Genomic DNA, 19272 nt, shown 5'->3' with positions numbered 1-19272 from the left:
TTGAGAATCAAGATTAACACGTAGACCGTGGTAAATCCAGAATGACTGTGAAGCACACGTGGTGCTCGAGGACTAGGAAATGCCAGATCCGGAGAAGAGGGACGGTGTCAATGAGTAGAAGTAGTTTTTCCCCTGAAAAGACAACTGTACTAGTATAAAAAAAGTGGAAGGTGCTGGAATAGTGGAATTCCTTATCCACAGGACCACAGTGGTCGACTAAAACTTAACCAAACCAAACAGTCTTTCCAACAAATCTCGCTTCCTTGGCTAGCCGGTACACAACTAACCCCTGGGCCGCTGGTATGGGCATCTCTTTGACTAGCCGTTTTGTATCCCACATTGCCACAACCTCGGCGTCGGCAAGAAAATATTAATTGCTTCTGGAGTATCGTTACGTGGTGCTTTACGGACATCCACCACCAAACATTCACGCGGGACTCAAGAACAAGTGTATTAATCCCGTATGAATGTACGTGTAGCGGTGACGGTACTCTGGAAACAATGAATAGTCACTTGGCTAACATAGTTTATTCTCAATAAATGATTTTTAACAATATACTAGTTGGCGTTTTATGTTTTGAAAAACTTTTGTTAATTCTTCGTTAAATTTACTGAGAGTAAACGTATAAAAATATCAAAAAATGTATGCAAATATCAAAAGAAGTTGGAAAGCCTTTAGAAAAGAAGAACAAAACTACATTAAAAATGTATTGCTACAAATTTTCTCCTATTTAGTGAACTTTCTTCAGAATTTTCAGACTTCCCTGGTTGAGAGGAGTAGTAAATCTATACCACTTGACGCGAATCTAACAAATTTTCGAGAGGACAACAAATAAAGACACTTATAAAAATTTAGGAAAAACAGCCCTAAACCTAGTTATTTTTATTTAGATTTAAAAGCAACAGCTCCTTGGTGCTGGTCTCTATGTGGGTCTTTCTTAAGATCAATCATTCATGTTTTAGATCTCATTGGGCAATCAATCATATTAAAATTTATTTTGATTTGATACCAAAGAACAGATAAAAGAACAAAAAAAAAAAAAAGAGTTTTGATACCAAAAGGTGCAAAACCCTTTTATCTTTATTATTATAAATATAATTTTGATAAATAATTTTGTCCAAGTTAAGTACGTTAAAAAAAGATTAGGCCAAAAATTTCAAACATTGAAGTCGTGTAAGCTAATCCGAACATCTGATTGTAGAATAAAAAAAAGCAGGTCGATTGGTAATAATATGATGAGCACGAAATAGGTCAAAGATTCCAAACATTGAAGTCGTGTAAGTTATACGGATATCTTATCGATCCGTAATATGATCAGCACGAAATTTGACCAATCCTCAACCAACACTTAACCCGCAAGAAAATACTCCCAACAAGAAACATCCACGTTTGATTGTGGCCCCATAGGAACGAATCGAAGTATTCCAGTGTTCACAAGAGCAACTCTCGTCCCTTCTTCAACACAGAGTCCCTCGTTTCTCTTCGGCCAGTAGTACCCAGAAAACCACACCAGGTTTGTTCCCATTCATTTCACTTTCTTTGTTTGTTCTCTAGTCCTATTTCTGCTGGGCATTTATTGATTTCAACCCTGAAGTTTCTTGCTTGACTTCAACATTTCCCTCTCCCTAGGATATCTATACTTTGTCTTCTTTCTTGTCTGTGGAACTGTGTTGCTTTGGATTGAGTTATGAATTTCAGATGTGCTGAGATTTGAAAGTGCTTTTTGGACTCTTTAGTTTTGCTGGAGATTAATGATTGGGATAGCTGTTGTAGTTTGTGTTTAAAGAGAATGAGAGGGCATCCATGTTTTCCAGATGACTTTAAGTTAAACCCTTTATGTTTCCCCTGGTAGCACTGTATCATTGGTAATCACGGGCTATATAAATCTACCTATCTTTATCTATAGTATTACACTGTAGAAGTGTAGTCTATGTGCCAAGCCCTCCGTTTTTTCGGGAAAAGAAAAATTCAGGAAAACAATAAAAACCCACCTCACCTTCGCCTTAATTTTCGTTCTCTCCCTTCCCCATGCATTGCATCTCGTGTATCACGCGGGGTGCCTCTTATATGGACGTATGTGCGTGTGTAGACATGCATACAGTTATTTGTTCCTTCCATAATTCCATCACATTCCAAATGATTCCTTGGTGGAAAATGCATCTTGCCTTGCACTCGATTTGTGAGTAGCCTAGTTCTCAACTATTTGCAGCTTTGCTCTTGATTTTTGTGATTTTATAGCTAAGGGTTTGATGCAGTTTTTCGACAATCTTGCCTATTAACGCTTTGAGTTTCTGGACCATAATCATGTATATGTATGTATGTATGCATCAATGCAACTTGATTTGCCTATTTCCTGCATACAACTTGATTTGCTTCCAATGCTAGCTGTAAAACAGTTGTTTGTTGTTCTTTATCTCCTCTCGCTCCTTGTCTCTCTCTCCCAAACCTAGTCAACCTACTATGAGCTGATGTTGCAATGGTCTACGAGCTCTTGCAACATGCTCCCATCACAGAGCAAGAATTCAGTATCTACGGACTATGTGGGTTTAATGCTGGAGTCGGCACAATATATCTACAGAATTCGTTACTCCATCTACAGAATTCGTTACTCCATCATTTAGTTGCTACAAGGGGTGTTCTAGTTATTTATCAAGTGAAAATTGTGGCATCATTTACGATTGAGTGATAAAGGATATTAAAAAGCAGAATCGTAATGACAAAAGACAAGAACGAATAGGGTGATGTCTTAAATGATCAGTCAGTCTTATAACATGCATGCATGCAGGATGCGACTCTATGTGTTTAATTTCTTCACCTGCAACGTGCAAACACCCATCCAGTGCAGTTTAATTTTTTCACTTGTACTAGTCAATGTAGAGACTGAATACTGATGTTGGATTTATTTCACTTTCTTATGCAAACATTTTCTCTGTGCTAGGTTCAACTGAGCTGCTGGTCATGAGATTTTATAAGTTTACTTCACCAAGGTGTTGACGTACCTTTGTAGCAATGATTGTTTCTGCTCTGTTGACATCTGTTGGAATAAATTTTGGCCTTTGTGTTTTATTCTTCACTCTGTATTCCATCCTGAGAAAACAACCAAGTAATTATGATGTATATGTGCCACGCTTGTTGGCAAACGGGGAGTCTCATCGTAGAAGTCACTTTAACTTAGAAAGGCTAATACCTACTCCTGGGTGGGTCAGAAGGGCATGGCGGCATTCTGAAGAGGAATTACTTGCATCTTCCGGCTTGGACGCTGTTGTATTTATGCGCATTATCATCTTCAGGTAAGTTATCCGCATATTTTCCGAGGAAAACAAGCTTCAAATGTTAAATTGTACTTTCTCCAGGGACCTTAGTTGCAAGATCCTCTTCTCAAGGGGACAACCTTGCCTTGGAACCACGCTCTCACACATAGAGAGCTGGGATAGAATATGTAAAGCATAGGAATTGTAAAGAAAGTAAAAAAGAGAGCTGCTGAACAAGACAAAATATGCGGCAATTATACGATATTAGAAAACCGTTGTATAAACCAAATACTATTTACTTACTATTTACAGAAAAATGATCATATGCATTTGGCACCATTTTCTAGTACTTAATTTTCCTCAAATATGCCCCTAGAACAAACCAACTGTTTTGGAAAATCTATATTTTTACTAACTACAACATAGATATGCTATATGTAGAGGATCTGTACCTTAAATTTAAGTATGTCATCTTGCTCACCCGCCCCTTCTCCCGCCGCCGTACTTACTCCTGCTTCATGCAGTTAGCACATAAAAACTCAGCTGACTCATCTATTGTGGTGGAGGGGAAGGCCTAAATTGACAAGAATGTGGTTGTAAGAAAGGCTATCAAGTGTAGATTTAATCAGATATATGGCCCTCGGCAGAGCATAATTATGAAAAAAGACTCAGGGACACCAACCTTAGTTTCGTTTGGTTATCTTGATGATGTTTTTTCCAATTAAGAAAACTTATTTTCTCATGTTGGGATTACTACATGCTTTACTTTCTGTTCGTTTAAGGTGAACCAATTGAAAAAATAGTATCTTTTAGCTTTTTTGATCATAGTATCTTCTAACTTTTTCATTCTCTAAGAAAAAATAATCAGCATGCATTCTTGATAAACCTTATTAGAAGAGTAAAAGTATTATTGAGGAATGAGGACACAAGCTTTTCCATGTGAAGGGCACAAAAAATGAAAACTGGTCCTCTACTAATGTCAAGAAGATAAAAGGAAAAAACGGAAAGTGGTCATGGGTAGAGGACGAGCAACAGTTCCCATTGACTTTCCGTTCCTCTTGGGTGGTAACTGTTCCAGAATAGGCAATGTTGTGGATGCAAAAAACAAAGAAGAGATCCAACAATATTCAAACATTTTGCAAATTGGGGGGCAGGTGTCATGGCTACATTTCCTTCCCTGTAATTTGAAACCTGAGCCATAACATGATATATTTTTTCGCGGCATTAATGATTATAACATCCTTTCAAAAAATTAAGTTATAACATCAAAATCATGGACAAGATGAGACTAATCCACAAATGATATAGCAAAAGTACTCCATAAAAACCTTTTAATGTCATTCTCATCAAGACAGGTGTATGCTCATTAGTCTAACCAGAAGACAAAAGGTGTTGCCTACGATTTCCTCTTACAGCATTCCAACTATGTGATAATGCATAGAAAAGTACTATAATTATAGTACTATGGGACTATTGCATGTGGTCAACCTTCATGAATATACTATATGTTAACCTCAAGATTTAAGTAAATAGTAGATACCACGAAAACCTACACATACTCACACATATAGTTGTTCAGCTTGCTCTCCTACATTTGTTTTACCTTTTTCGTGACATGATGCACAAGAAAATACTGTTACATCTACATCAATTATAACTGGAAAGTTATTCAGCTGGCTCTCCTATACTTCTTGTTTTACCTTCTTTTCCATCATTGCATGGAATGTTTCATTGTCGTTATTACTTTGTTGCTGCTTCTGTTAGTAAATCAATGTTTTGATTTTTCTTTTCTTTTATAATTCTTTCCTTTTTATTGACTTCATGCAACTTCAACCTCTTCTTTTCATCTAACTATTGCAGTTTGAGAGTATTTTGTGTTGCTGGGATTATTGGGGTCTTTGTTCTTCTTCCAGTGAACTTCACAGGGGATTCGCTTCAGGATGTTGATTTCGCCAATCTGACAAATGATTCTCTGGATGTATTTAGCATATCAAACATAGAGAATGGTTCAAAAAGGTGACTATGATATCCATATTTGATCGAAATGAAGCGCGCTTCGTTTATGCTCATTTCTGATTGTTGAAACACCAATTTCCTCTTTAGAATGATTTACATGTCTATCTTGAGGAAATTAAGTAATAAAAGCTAGTCTCTGTTTGACAGATTATGTTTTTATATTCGTGTTGAAGTACATGACTCGGAAAGTATTTCTAAGGAAAATGTCAAGGGAACCTCACCATATATTTGGTATTTGTGGCAGGTTATGGATTCACTTCTGCGCTGTATATATTGTCAGTATCTTTGTCTGTTATCTTCTTTATAATGTAAGTTGTACTTCCTACCCAAAAAATCATTTCCTTTGTGGCGTCATTGGACTGCTGCCAGCACTTTTACCTTTATCAGATTTGACTTCCTCTCAATCTTTTATTTCACTAGTATGAGAGGTTGAAAACAATAGTTCTCATGGCTCAGATGGTAAATCCATTGCCGTCTTATCTTTTCGTTTCAGCTTTTTTCAGCACATATTTTGTGTAGCTTATGATTTTAGGAATTTATGAACACACCCACCCACATTTTTAAATTGGTGCTGAATAGTTGTTGTTTGTAGGAATACAGATATATATCGTCAAAGAGGGCGGATTACTTCTTATCGTCACAACCTCAGCCACATCAGTTTTCCATTTTGGTTCGCAGTATCCCTGTCTCTGTTGGGACCAGTATCAGTGACAGTGTTGAAAGATTTTTCACAGAATATCATCCTTCTACGTATCTATCACATACTGTTATTCGCCGCACAAGCAAAATTCGAAATCTCATTGTAAGAGCCTCGTCTGGATTCTAATTTTTCTTTTCACAAAATGTCTTTCTTTAGCAAATATAACAGTGTTCCAAAACAAGGAATTAATCAGGGATTAATCACCGATTAATAGCTGGCTGGGCCTATCCGATTAGGTCCGATTAACGATTAATCGCCGATTACTAATTAATATGCACCGATTAATCGCTCGAAGGTGGCCGACCACCTGACTAGCGCCGAGTGACTTTTAGAACATTGAAATATAATAATGTTGTTCATGTTTCTTCTTCTGGAAATAGTTCACTTCGAAACATCAAGTTAAATTATTTAATACAACTCCGTATCTTAAATGTGTGGCTTTCTCTTTAGTGGTTCTTTTCTATTAACGTTTTATGTTTAACGAATATACCTATTGATGGATACATAATTACATTTTTATTCTCCTTGAGCACTTTGATGTGACTTGTAACTCAAGAAGCAATTGCCTGATTATGGTTTGTTTTTTGTTTTCTGACAAGTAACTATTACCGAGGGAAGATAGTTTAGTCGACACAGCTTGTTTTTAAGCCTTTCATATGAGTTTCTATTCATAGTCAAAGTAATTGCGTTCTGACTTGGCAATGAATAGGATTGTGAATCACATTTAGTCGAGTGATTGTGAATTCTTGCAGTTGTAGTTATCTTCTAAAACAAAGGGATGAGGCCAAGACAACAATTAGCTAGTTCTTGAAGTTCTGGGGCCTGATATCTTTTTTCTCTGTTTTTTCTTTCACTTCCATAATGGCTGTGATGATATGGATCAACAAGCAGCTTCTCAGTACCCTTTTACTTTCACCCTAATTCCCCAGCATTCTAGTCCCAAAATTGTGTCTTTGCATCGCGGGGTAAATTTCTAGCAAGCTTTTCCTATTTATTTTGAACTGACATTAGACTCAATCCCAACAAATATAAAAGCCATTTCCGTCATTGCCCTTGATGATGATGTGCTTTGAAAATTACTTTCTTAACCAGTCAGTTTTTTGGTAGGGAGAATTTCGAAAAAAAAAACCTCCATCTACCACTTGAAATCAACAACTCCCCTCCGTCTACCACGCAAAATCAACGACCCCCCTCCATCTACCAATTGAATCAATGTCCCTCCTCCATCCTTTTTAAAGTTTCAATGTTCCACATTTTTAGGATGCTGTTACAAAAGCTAACGGTAAAACACCATCTCTATCAGAATATCCCTTAAATGCCCCTCTCCCCCATGTTCTTTTTTTGGGCAAGCAAATATATCTATCCAATATTTACACCAGAAACCTCCTCTCCCACTCTCTCTTACCCATCATCAATGATGGTAATCTCCATTACCGAAGACTACCTGGTCTCGCAAAACCACCTCAGGTTCACCATCGACTTTCACCGCAAAAACATCATCTCTCCACTGCAATCCCCGCCACCACCTCGTTGTTGGCCTAGGCATCCAGTGGCACCCCACCTACAACCCCGCCGCCCAACCGCTGGCCCCCATCCTCCAACTCTGCGTCGGCCGCCGCTGCCTCATCTACCAGCTCCTCCACTCCCCCACCTTCCCATACCTTCTCCGCCGCATCTTGAAAAACCCTAACCATACCGTCGTTGGCATGTGGAACCACTCCGATGAGAAGAAACTGTTGTACTGCTCGGAGCATTAGTTGGAGACGGGGCGCAATCCAGTGGATCTGAGGCGCCACTGGAGCAGGTCTTGTATGCTTCTGTTGATGCTTATTTTTCGTTATTGATCAGGAAGGATTTGAGGGCTTGGGTGCTCTAAATGACTAAATGATTAGGTCTTTTTTGAATATGTTCTCTGCGAAATGGACTTAAAGAAGATCAATGTACTGGTTGATTCACAGTCTACTATTATTGGGACTAATAGTTGAACCCACAATCATGGTTATAGTGGTAATATGGTCCTTTTGGTGTTTTTCATTAATGGCATCCTAAAAATGTGGGAAATTGAAACTTCAAAAAAGATGGAGGAGGGACATTGATTCAATTGGTGGATGGAGGGGGGTTGTTGATTTTGTGTGGTAGATGGAGGGGTTTTTTAAAAATTCTCTCATTGCGTGGATGAGGGAACCAACATGGGGAAGACTGTTCTGTTGTTTTATCAAGCTTTCATTCGATTCCCTTTTTGAAGGCTGTATTTGATTAGGGAATTGGGTAAGAAAAGGAGAAGGAAAATGAAAGATCTAACCATTGTGAGCCATTAGATCCTTTAACGTTTCCATTTCTATTTCCTTTTCCCTAAACCATATTCGTCATCCAAAATCCAGCTGAAAGGTTGTCCTGCGAAAAGGAGTGTCTTTTTGTCGTAACCTGTGACTGAACGTAAATCGTTATCGCTCTTGGTAGCTGAAACTCTTGTCAGATGAAGGAAGGAATTACTTATATGCCAACTTCAAGTGATCCCTCCTTCCTGTTGGATTTATCAGGTTTAGGCTACAAAATTTCTGAGTTGTGTCTTGTCATTTTTCTATTTCTGGATTTCATGTATTTGGTTCATTCTTCTTCAAAGTACCTGAAAAAGTGGTGACACAGCCTGTATGGTCAAGATAGTTCTGGATTATGAAATACAAATCTGAATGGTGAAATGCAATACACGGTGAAGCTCAGTACCTCATGTTTCTAGCACAAAAGATCAACTTGGTATTGTTGTCCTCTCAATGGTCTTGTAGACGGACTGCCTTTTTATTTGCCTGGGAATTAGAGGAGGAGGTCTTCATGCTGATACATGATTCATTTGTCCCAATTCCTAACTGTTAATTTGGTTGAAAAAGGGGATTGGTTTCTTGATTTCTCAGGAGAAACATTATCTACTATAGAATTTGTCATTGAGCATTGTTTAATCAAACTATTATATATGCTAAAAGAAGTTCATATGCTATTCAATTTTTTACATTTAGCTTTTACCATTAGTGGAGTATGTGTATCAGGTGGGAAACGCGTGATGGTCATAGATTCTTGCTCGCTTGACTTCATCTTTAAAGTGTTTTATCCTTCATTTATTCAGGACATATAAGTTTGGTAAAAAAAGCTTCATGCGCTTGTTAATTGAGCTTTAAGTGTAGGCAGTTGGCACAACTCCAATGCCTCAGTTCTTTCTTTGCTCTTAGGAATCGATGGTGCTAGTTTCTTAGTTATGTTTTTTTTTATTCAAGCACTTCATTATCTTTCATTTACTGCAATCTTCTAACTACTATATAATGTCATTGTCCAGAGCGACATGCAGAAACTGTATAAAAGGCTTATCCTCTTACGGACTGAACCAACTAGACCGAAATATGAGCGTTATGGCTTTTGTGGACTGTTCAGGCGCAGGGTTGATCTTGTAGACCAATATGAAAAGAAGTTAGAAGATTTAGAGGATAATTTGAGATTGGAGCAATCAGTGATTTCACTGGCAGGGGAAGTATGTGCGTCACTGTTTTCTTGGCTTTTTACCAGAATAAGAGTGTGCGTACGAGCATTCCTGCATTTTTTTCCTTGTATGGTTAACCTGCACTTAGTTTAGGCCACTTGGATATGAATGGCAAAAGCACTCATGCTATCTATGTAATGTGTCATTGGAATTTAAATTGTTCTCTTTTTGGATTTGAAGATGTCATAAGTAGACGTGACGTGAAGTATCATGATCACGATTCTAATTTGATTGCCTTCAGCTATAGATTTCTACCATTACCTGGCGTGCTATTATAGGCATTACTTTGTGACTTTGCTTTGCTAGCATTTCCCCATAAAATCAATATGGGGGGCTGCAATGTAAAACTTTCTGAGAGCAGTCATTTTGCACATTTATTGCCAAAAAGCTTAGGTGTGTCCACCCCTGCCCATACCCCTATTGGTTTGGGATTACATGGGTACTGTTATAGGTGTTGTGTAAATGCAATCAAGAAGGTATTCTTTGACATTGTATCTAGATCATGTCCATTGATGTAACTTTTCCTTCGACGTTCTAGGCTATCTTTGCCGATTATAATTTTATGAAGTGAGAGCTGTTTAAAGGATCGAGCCAAACGAGAGCCAAGAGAGTTTTTAGCTTCATATCTTCATGCAGAAAACTCATTATCTGTAAAGTACATTTAATGGTTAGGAATTCGGGTATTGCATGATGCACTAGACATGATTCAGCCTTATCATGTTTTGTGCACTCTGTCACGGATAAAGGGGTCCCATCGGAGATCTCTAACAAGGGCCAATGCTGCTGTAGCATGTACGTGTTTGGGGTATTGTAAGTGGTGCCAGGGTTGGTATTTTGGTATTCGTAATGCTGGAAATGAAATTTAACCTTAATATTTGAAATGTTTGGATGAGATGGAATATGAACCGAGGCATTGTAGGAACTTATGTATCATTAAACATATCATTGTCACAATATTTTTTGGGGAAAAGAAGATGAAGAAAACCGAAGTTATGTTTCTGTACTGCCCTTATCATGGTTGCAACAGTGGTCATAAATATACTTTTACCCACCCCACCCAAATAATGAAATCATGCATACAGTGGTACATTTTGGTTCCTTTTTCTATGTCAATAGCAGAATCTCAAGCTCATTTTTTTTTTTTTTTGAACAACAAAGAAAAATTTATTGTTCAATAGCAGAATCTCAAGCCCATGTTGTTGTTCAATTGCTTATTAACTGTCTTGAAAGTTGGGATTGATAGCTGTTCTCTTTTTGGTTTAGTTCCTATGTGTCAATGTGATAGCTTACTTATTTATCATGTTCTTTGAATCCAAGGAAGTTAGAGCTGCCTTTGTGTCCTTCAAGTCTCGGTTTAGTGCTGCAACTGCTTTCCACATGCAACAGTCGAACAACCCCACACATTGGGTTACGGAGCAAGCCCCTGAGCCTCGTGATGTTTATTGGCCTTTCTTTTCCACAACATTCATGGAAAGATGGATTTCTAAACTGATGGTTATACTTGCTTGCATTGTTCTCACAGTTTTATTCCTCATTCCTGTTGTGTTCGTGCAAGGGCTTACGAACTTGGATCAGTTGGAAATTTGGTTTCCCTTCCTTACAAGCATTGCATCAGTGTAAGCTGTCATTTTTACAATTTAAATTGTTGTGGTTGTTTCTAGTAAGGCTCTCTTGCGACTGCTATTTCTTAAGCTGTCATTTTTAGAATTTAAATTGTTGTGGTAGTTTCTAGTAAGGCTCTCTTGTGACTGCTATTTCTTTATAATTGATAACTGGCCTGTACCACAAAACGTTTAGGAAAGTTATATTGTCTAGCAGCTGATTTTGGAAAACAAGTTATCAGTAGGATAGTGCAAATAGCTCTGTTGTTTTCAGTTAACCAAACTAAACAGCAGGATTATTTTAATCTTGGCATATTTGCCCACAAATCATTTGCATGTTTTTTTTGGGTTTTGGGGGGGGTTAAATTGAGAACTTTATAAGCACAAACAAACTACAGACCAAAGGATCTAGTCCTTACAAGGAGTTACAATCCGGGAAAAAAATAATGGCAAACACACAGCAACTAAAAAAAGCAGCTGCAACTATTACCCCAAAACACTTGGGGAGGAAAAACATTTCTGGGAATTCTCCAAGATGTCACAATTGACAGATTCTGGGCAGAAGCACGAATCCCTCTCCAGGAACTGATACAAGCACGGACATCCTCAATAATTGACAGCTGCAAAAGAGAGCAATCCACACCTTTTTGCTAAAACACCCGCAAATTCCGTTCTCTCCACTGCCAATAAACTGTGGCTGCCAAAGACAATTTGCATATAAAATCATTTGCATGTTATTTAAGGCTAAAGCAATTAAAGCATGCAGAAAAATAAAGAGCAATTAATTACACAAAGACAAGCACGTATGTGAGAATCTTACACTTGGCGTAAAATCTCAGATGCTAAAAACGAACTAGTTACCAAGATAAAGTACACTTGCAAAACCCAGATCCTTCCTACTCTAAGATTATAGTTCAGATATTCAGTCAATGAATGTATAGAACTTCACTATACTTTGCCAATCTCCAGATTCTTCACTAGTTTGTAAATTTTCACACAAATGATGATCTTCAACAAGAAACAAATAATCACATAGACGTGTCTACCATTTTAATAATGCGAGCTTATTCTAGGAACCAGTCCTAATGCTTGCATGAGCTATTGAAAATTATATAGATCACCAATAATTAAGTCTCTCAAAGATAAAGATGAAATTAACGTATGGCTAAAGGGAGTTCTCTCAAGTCTCCCAAAGCTTAATCGATGAAGGCGCGTCACCCTAAAAGGCCGTCAAGGAAACTTTACATAGAGAAGAGAAAGCCTACGTGAACTAGAAAACTAATACCCATAGGATATAGGTTCATGTTCATCTATGCAAGAAAAATGTGAACCAGCATCCAAAATGTAAATCACCAATAAGTGCATCGTGTTGGTGAATACTATGATCCAAACATTTGTGCAATCAGTGTGCCGAAACAGTTTTCTGTGTGAATCCACAGTAAAGAGCATTTGCATTCGTGGGGTGTGTGCATCCAGAAAACTTACGATGCAACAACACCGTGTATGTTCAATTGGTACGTAAACTGCTGAGCAATGCATGAAGCCCAAATGCCAATCTATATATGGTTCTGAAGTCAAGCCCATTGACAATTCACTAATTCTGCCTATAGTCCAAAGTATGCTATCTATTGCCATGATACCATTAAACTTAACCCAATCAGACTAATTTAGATAAAGTTAATCTAAATGAATGCCAATGCACTTCGTGATTTTATTTTATGTATTCCCTCAAGGTCTTTGTGCAATAGTGCATACCGATGCTCTGGACTATCAATGAAGGAAGTATGGTAATGTGCACATAAATTGATTTGGGTCTCTAGGTTTGCCCTCTTTGATGCCATTTGGCTTTGACTTGGGGGCATGGTTCTACAACAAAACGTCCCTGTAGCTCCTCGGTTCTTGGAGGTTTAGGGGGGCTACTGTTTCAGTGGTATTCTGAGAGCAGCCATTTTGTGCATATATTGTCGAAGGTTAGGTTTGTCTCCAATCATCCCCTACCCATACCCCCAATGATTGGGGACTAGATGGGTTCTGTTATGTTGTTGTTGTTGTATTCCCTCAAGGTCTTTGTGTCTTGTTCTTCAGCTTTAAGAATCACCAATCCCATCAAGTTGTGTCCATTTAGGTTGATCTCTGTGAAGCTGTGGGTATTGTTACATGTCAATCAATTGGTGAGCTGGTAGTCATTCAGTACGAAAGAAAAGTTTAACCCTGAGTTCTCTGACTTTTTTTCTGTCTTGTTGACAGTTTTTCAGCATTGTCGAGCACAAAAACTAAGTCTCACTAGTCAGTATATATGCAGTGGTTTAGCTTTCTTTTTTCTCTCGCAATTAATGTGAGGAAATTTTTCGTTTTGCTTAAAATGATTGTTGATAATAGAAGATTCCTTTCAGAAGAATCATCAACCATCAGATGTAGTCGCATATCCGATGCTCCTATTATTAATGGTTATATTCGTGTGAGCTTTGTTAGAAAAATCGAATGGAAATTGCTCGTAAGTTTAAATCTTCTTGTGTTCAGTTCTTATCTTCGCTTTCAAAAATTATCATCAGATGACACAAACTGAATCTTCTTGACTTCTCTTGCAGAAAAATCATAAGTCAGGTAATTACGGGGTACCTTCCCAGCCTCATTCTTCTGTTGTTTCTGAAAGTGGTGCCTCCTATCATGTGGTACTTGTCCTCCATTCAAGGACACATCTCTAATAGCCAGATTGAAAGGAGTGCATGTGACAAAGTACTTTGGTTTACTATATGGAATATCTTTTTTGGGAACGTGCTTTCAGGGTCAGTTCTCACTCAAATATCCATCTTGCTCGAGCCCAAAAGTATTCCTGCAAAGCTAGCTCTTACCGTTCCAGCACAGGTGAGAACTTTCCATCCGTACAACAAAAGGAACACATTTTTGTAGGAAGTTGGTAAAAAGATGTGGGGAATGAACAGGTCATTATATATACATATATGTATACATATGTGTATACATGTGTGTGTGTGTGTGTGTGTATATATATATATTTCCAGAATCACCTATTAAATTTGCAATATGAATGAATGAGATAGAGAACTAATACAGTTTGGGTAGAAAAACTGCAATTCATGTTGAAGGTTTAAACCATTTAGAATATAGTTTAAGATCTTCGGATATGCACATTATGTAATCATTTTAGTATAACTTGGATTACCAACTTCTGGTTGATGTTTGAAAACGTATTCTTCCTACCTTTGTTCACGGGAAAGGGACTAGAGAAGATGTAAAGGGATATCTCGTGGGTGAGTGGAGTGATAGTATCATTTGACGGATCAGAAGAGACTTTGTCGATGCAAGGAGGTGCTTATACTGTTTCCCCGTTTTCTAGTGAAGTGGGTTATTCCGGATAGAGTAATCCATGGCAGTTGGGCGGGTGGGGTATCATTATAGAGGGTGATAAAGACTTGGACATCACTCATCAGCTTACCTTTGGGAGATGGAGAGAGCAGTACACAATTTAGCTTCAATTCATCATTTCTAATTTTGATAAATAGGAACTTCTATGACATCTGTTTTTCCCAAGGGAAACCCTGCGCAGTTCTAGTGCCACAGTTGGACATTCATCTGGAAAGCATGTTTGGAATTCGAATTTACCATGGACTTATGCGTAAAACCCCCATATTATGCGGGAAATAATCTATAGCATCTCTTAACCTGCATTTTACTGTAAACCAATAAGAAAATGAATATTTTTGTGTCTCCATGTATCTTTGAAATGAAGATTAAATCAATCTGACTCTTGCTTACCAAAACAAGGAATGTATCTGACTCTTGGGTACATATCCTTATGTCACTCCAGTGCCCAAATCCATGATAAATAGAAACCAACACAGGTTTTTCTTTGACGGACTTTATATAGGAGCTCAATTTGTTAAGGTGCTATATTTTTGCATGCTTCGCAGACATAATGAAACCACTTTTGAAAACCATTTGTTGCCGTCCCCAACAAATGCTGAGGTGTAAGGTAAGAGACTAAGAGGAGATTCAGTTTTGTCATCTTGGACATGTGTATAATGGACAGCTTATTTGTGCTCTTCAGACAGACCCATTCTGTATCCACAATTTTTTCTGGCAGACTAATAGAAGAAAGCCATAAAGTTCCATGAGAATATATCGCATGATAGTTAAATGGATGAAGATGACACTAACTGTGTATAGATTGCAAATTCATTGCCATATATGTACAAAAACATCAAAGAATTTGGTTAATACTTTCCCATCAGACAAATGCTTTTCATTGTCTTGATTCTCGGTTCTCAATGTTGAAAGTTTGAAACATAGAGCATTGGCATTGCAGGCGTCCTTTTTTATTGCTTATGTTGTCACATCAGGATGGACAAGTGTTTCAACAGAACTCTTCCGAATAATCCCTTTTTTTGGAAGTCTGATAACAAAACCATGCAAAAGTCCAGATGATGAATTTGAAGTTCCGCCTTTTCCTTACTACAGGGACATTCCAAGGCTTCTTTTCTTTGGACTTCTTGGCATAACGTATTTCTTCCTGGCCCCTCTAATACTACCCTTTCTCTTGATCTACTTCTGTCTTACGTACATCATTTATCGTAACCAGGTTAGTTTGATATCTTTCGTTGTGTTTTATTGATGTTTTTTCTTTTTTGTTAATTGTTTATCAGTTCAAGTTAGGCTCTCCTATTATGTCTAATTTTCACTGTGTATGTTTACGAGTAACTTGTGCAAAAACAGTAGTGAGTCTAGTGACCGTACATCCGTACAGTGCACAGACTATAAAGTTGTACTACATTGTGAGTTTTCTTGTTTACTTTTAGGCTCTGGTCATTTGTCAAGGAAATTAGCTCAGGAAAATCGATCCCGAGAAAATTAAAGTAAAGTGGAGAGAGGAAAAAGGAAAAGCATTTTTGTTTTTGTGTTTATTTGATAAAAGTAAATTGTCTAGAAACTACTGTAAAAATAGATTCCTGCAAAATCTTGTGTTTTTTGCTTTTTTGGGGGAAAGTTGATCCTAGTGGGAAAGTTAGGGACGTGGCTCCCACAAATTTTTTTTTTGGTAACCTAACACATTGTTTATGCAGGAAAATTTAGCATTCTCGTACTTTCCTTTCTTTGCAACTGAACGGGGCCTTAGTAGAAAGGATATTGCAAATATGTACTTTTTGATTGTGGTGCACGTGGTCAACACAGTTTTTGTAGTAATTATCTAACTTGTGGAAAATCATAACTGAGGTGTTAGGAAATGTATGATTTTGATATATGACTCAATAGCTTTTCCATACACAAATAGCAGAATATGTTACTGCAAAATAGAGGAATTAATAGGAGAGGGGAGACAATGTCACGATTACCTCTGCAATTTTGAGAATTCCGCAATGAAATAGTTGGCTAAATAGAAAGCCTCGTTGTTTCTTTCCTTTCTTTTGGTCTGTTAAGTACGATGGGAAAAGCAATTGGATGTAGTTCAATAAGTGAAGATTGAGTAGACTTGGAAGATGTGGATAGAATCTTTTGCTGATTCAAAATTATGCAAGCCTCTGCTGGAATTTCAGAATCTCAACCAACCAGCATTCAGCTTTCGTCAACGTTAATCATAGATTTGTCCTCCATCGATTTCACAATCATACAGACAAGCTATACTTCAGAGAAGTAAGAATAAGGAACTTCTCGGGCAACACAAGTCTGAAGGTTATATGAAGGACTGAAAATTAATAATCGAGAAATCATGGACTTAAGTCCTATGAATATACCACACCAAGTTTTGCATGAAACAAAAAAAGTAATATGAAAGAAGAAAAAGAAAATTAAAGCCCCCATGTCCCCTTGGAAACTAAAGATGCAGGCAGGAGAACACGTAACACTGAGCCCAGTTAGATGACAGATAAACACTTGGTTTTGGTATATCACTGTCGCAGCGCAAGAAAAGTGTTTATGTGAAGATGGTATGGATCAGCAGCACTTAGAGCAGATCCTTCTAAAATGGGTGCGCTCCCTAGATGGGAGCTCGAATCAGTGCTCCCAAGATGGGAGCTTGATGGGAGCTCGCTCCCCTCAAGACAGGAGCTCGCTCCTAACTAAGATGGGATCTTATCGGGCCGTTAAGGTAGTTATTCTCTTACTTTTAAGGGAGTTATGCCATTGTGGAAATAAGAATATGAGAATCATATTAGTCAAGAAGTTTTGCAAATTGAGAATATAATCTATATACGCTCCTTAGGTGCTCCCAACCTTAGGAGCTTCTAGGTGCCTCCGCTCCCCCGCACCCACTCTCGCTTCCGCTCCATTTATTGATAATCTTGAGGAAACAGTTGGGGTGCGGAGGACAAAAATGGATAAACATGGAAATATAAATGGAGGGACGAGTCACAAGACCGTTAGTAGAAGGAGAGGGAGTCAGTGGATATGTTTCTTAGGGTTTGGGATTTTGGGAGATCCTAGACTTGTTGGGGGATTAAGAAGGGAAAAGAAAAGGTATGGGTTCTACTTATTTCTTTTTTGTGAATGTGTTGAAGTAGAATCCCTTGCCTTTTCTTTTACCTCCAGAAGTCCAAGACCCAATGGAGCCGTGATCTGCACAACCTTGAGGGTCGAAAGAGTACTATGTCTTTGAAATCATTTCACGATGTGTTACTGAGATGTATCAGAAATCTTTTACTATTTCCATATTCTAGTATTTCTTGAGTTTGTATAGTGTCCTGAAATGCTGGTTTTCTAATGAAACATAGCCAGTGCCCTAATTCTTCCAAAACTTTGAATTGGGATGCGCTGTGAATATTGTTTGAACTACTTGTGCAGTTCATTAACGTATATGAACCCAAGTATGAAACAGCTGGGAAGCATTGGCCTTTAGTCCACAATTCAATGATCTTTTCCCTGGTACTGATGCATGCTATTGCAATTGGAATCTTTACACTGAAGAAGCTTCCTGAGGCAACAACCTTTATTGTTCCTCTTCCGATCCTCACGCTTCTCTTTAATGAATATTGCCGAAAACGCTTTCTACCCAATTTCACTGCCTATTCTGCAGAGGTATGTTCCCTCATGTAATTTTCTTACAGCCCTCCAGATTAAATTTATTTAACTGGTTATGGATTTGGTAAGGCAGAGTCATCGCCTAAAATATTGATTTTCTGGGTCCTAAACGTTACTTTTATGCTGGTATGGTGTAGCAGGATTTACCTAGACATCATTGCAGGTTTCTCTTCTGTGATAGACATATTATGTCATGGTTTAGTTCCTCATTGGTATGCCACATTTTGGATGATATTGTAAAACTGTCCCATAGACCAATACTAGAAATATGAACTTTGCCCTTTCAACAATTCCCAAATGTGATTCTGTTTTTGATTCCACTATCCAGAATCCCACGGTCACCCCTAGGTCCAACACCTAGTCAGACACACACCACACCCAAAACAAGTAGTTATCTCCCATAATTCTAGGTCTTCTAGGAAGCTGGGAAAAAATTTGGTGGAAAAGGTGCGCAAGTTCAAATTGGTGTCAAGTTTCAACTCATTCACAAGATGCAACATGTCTCAAGTAACTTCCACCGACACCACCCCTAGTTCTTGGGTTGTCACTTCCACTAAATTCTCTACCCTGATGTTTTCTTGGGTTTTGTGCTTTCAGTGCCTGGTAAAGAAGGACAGAGAAGACCACGATGATGATGCAATGGCCGAATTTTTTGAGAAGATGGCAACTGCGTACCAGGATCCAGCTCTGTTGCCAGTCCAGTTCTCCGTAAACCATGACAGCCATAGCGCTCCCCTACTATCTTCTCCTGACGGTTGAGGCGGAGAGATCCGGACGTCAGTATCACATCGAGCTCACTTTTATAGTGGCTGTGTTTTATAGCGTTCATATTTGATGCTTGATTTTTTCCATGCATCCATATAGAACAATTTTGTTTAATGAAAGTAGGCTTCTTTGTATTTGTTACCGCACCTGTACATGATCATGCACATCATTCATAAGCTGTGTTTGTTCATTTTTGACATCCCCCTGTTGGCTGTGAGTATCCCACCTGCTGATGTGCGTAGTGTAACCGTGGGCTATAAGGTTTTTGGTTATCTGCATTAACCGTCAACTGTTTGTTATGGACATTAAATAGTTTCCATTTGTTTGATGAAGTCCTTCATAGGATTCTCTTATCATTCCTCTGCAGTCTGCACACCAAAGAT

The 19272-nt window shown here is 38.1% G+C and overlaps 1 protein-coding gene and 1 non-coding gene across 6 annotated transcripts; both read left to right on the top strand.

Annotated features, from left to right (window-relative positions):
* Window positions 1–1262: 1262 nt before the first annotated feature.
* On the top strand, window positions 1263–19215 carry LOC131310834 (CSC1-like protein HYP1). 5 transcript variants are annotated; one of them, XM_058338055.1, is made up of 11 exons: window positions 1263–1514; window positions 2940–3291; window positions 5113–5268; window positions 5513–5576; window positions 5861–6070; window positions 9294–9485; window positions 10812–11110; window positions 13684–13960; window positions 15420–15692; window positions 17888–18121; window positions 18722–19215. In XM_058338055.1, the coding sequence occupies exons 2-11, from the start codon at window positions 3011–3013 to the stop codon at window positions 18881–18883; spliced, it is 2148 nt and encodes a 715-aa protein (XP_058194038.1). In that variant the 5' UTR covers window positions 1263–1514; window positions 2940–3010; the 3' UTR covers window positions 18884–19215. The 5 variants fall into 5 exon arrangements, with proteins under 5 accessions (XP_058194038.1, XP_058194039.1, XP_058194041.1 ...); XM_058338056.1 differs by having other exon boundaries at window positions 9294–9489; window positions 10816–11110; XM_058338057.1 differs by lacking the exon at window positions 1263–1514 and adding an exon at window positions 1554–2180.
* LOC131312254 (small nucleolar RNA snoR100) lies at window positions 12867–12974 on the top strand. Its single transcript, XR_009195821.1, has one exon. It is a non-coding gene; the product is annotated as a small nucleolar RNA snoR100 (small nucleolar RNA).
* Window positions 19216–19272: the final 57 nt, after the last annotated feature.

The sequence above is a fragment of the Rhododendron vialii genome, chromosome 12a (genome assembly GCF_030253575.1).
Source record: "Rhododendron vialii isolate Sample 1 chromosome 12a, ASM3025357v1".
Taxonomy (NCBI): Eukaryota; Viridiplantae; Streptophyta; class Magnoliopsida; order Ericales; family Ericaceae; genus Rhododendron; species Rhododendron vialii.
The sequence above is the reverse complement of the archived record's forward strand: the minus strand, read 5'-3'. Positions and strand labels throughout refer to the sequence as shown.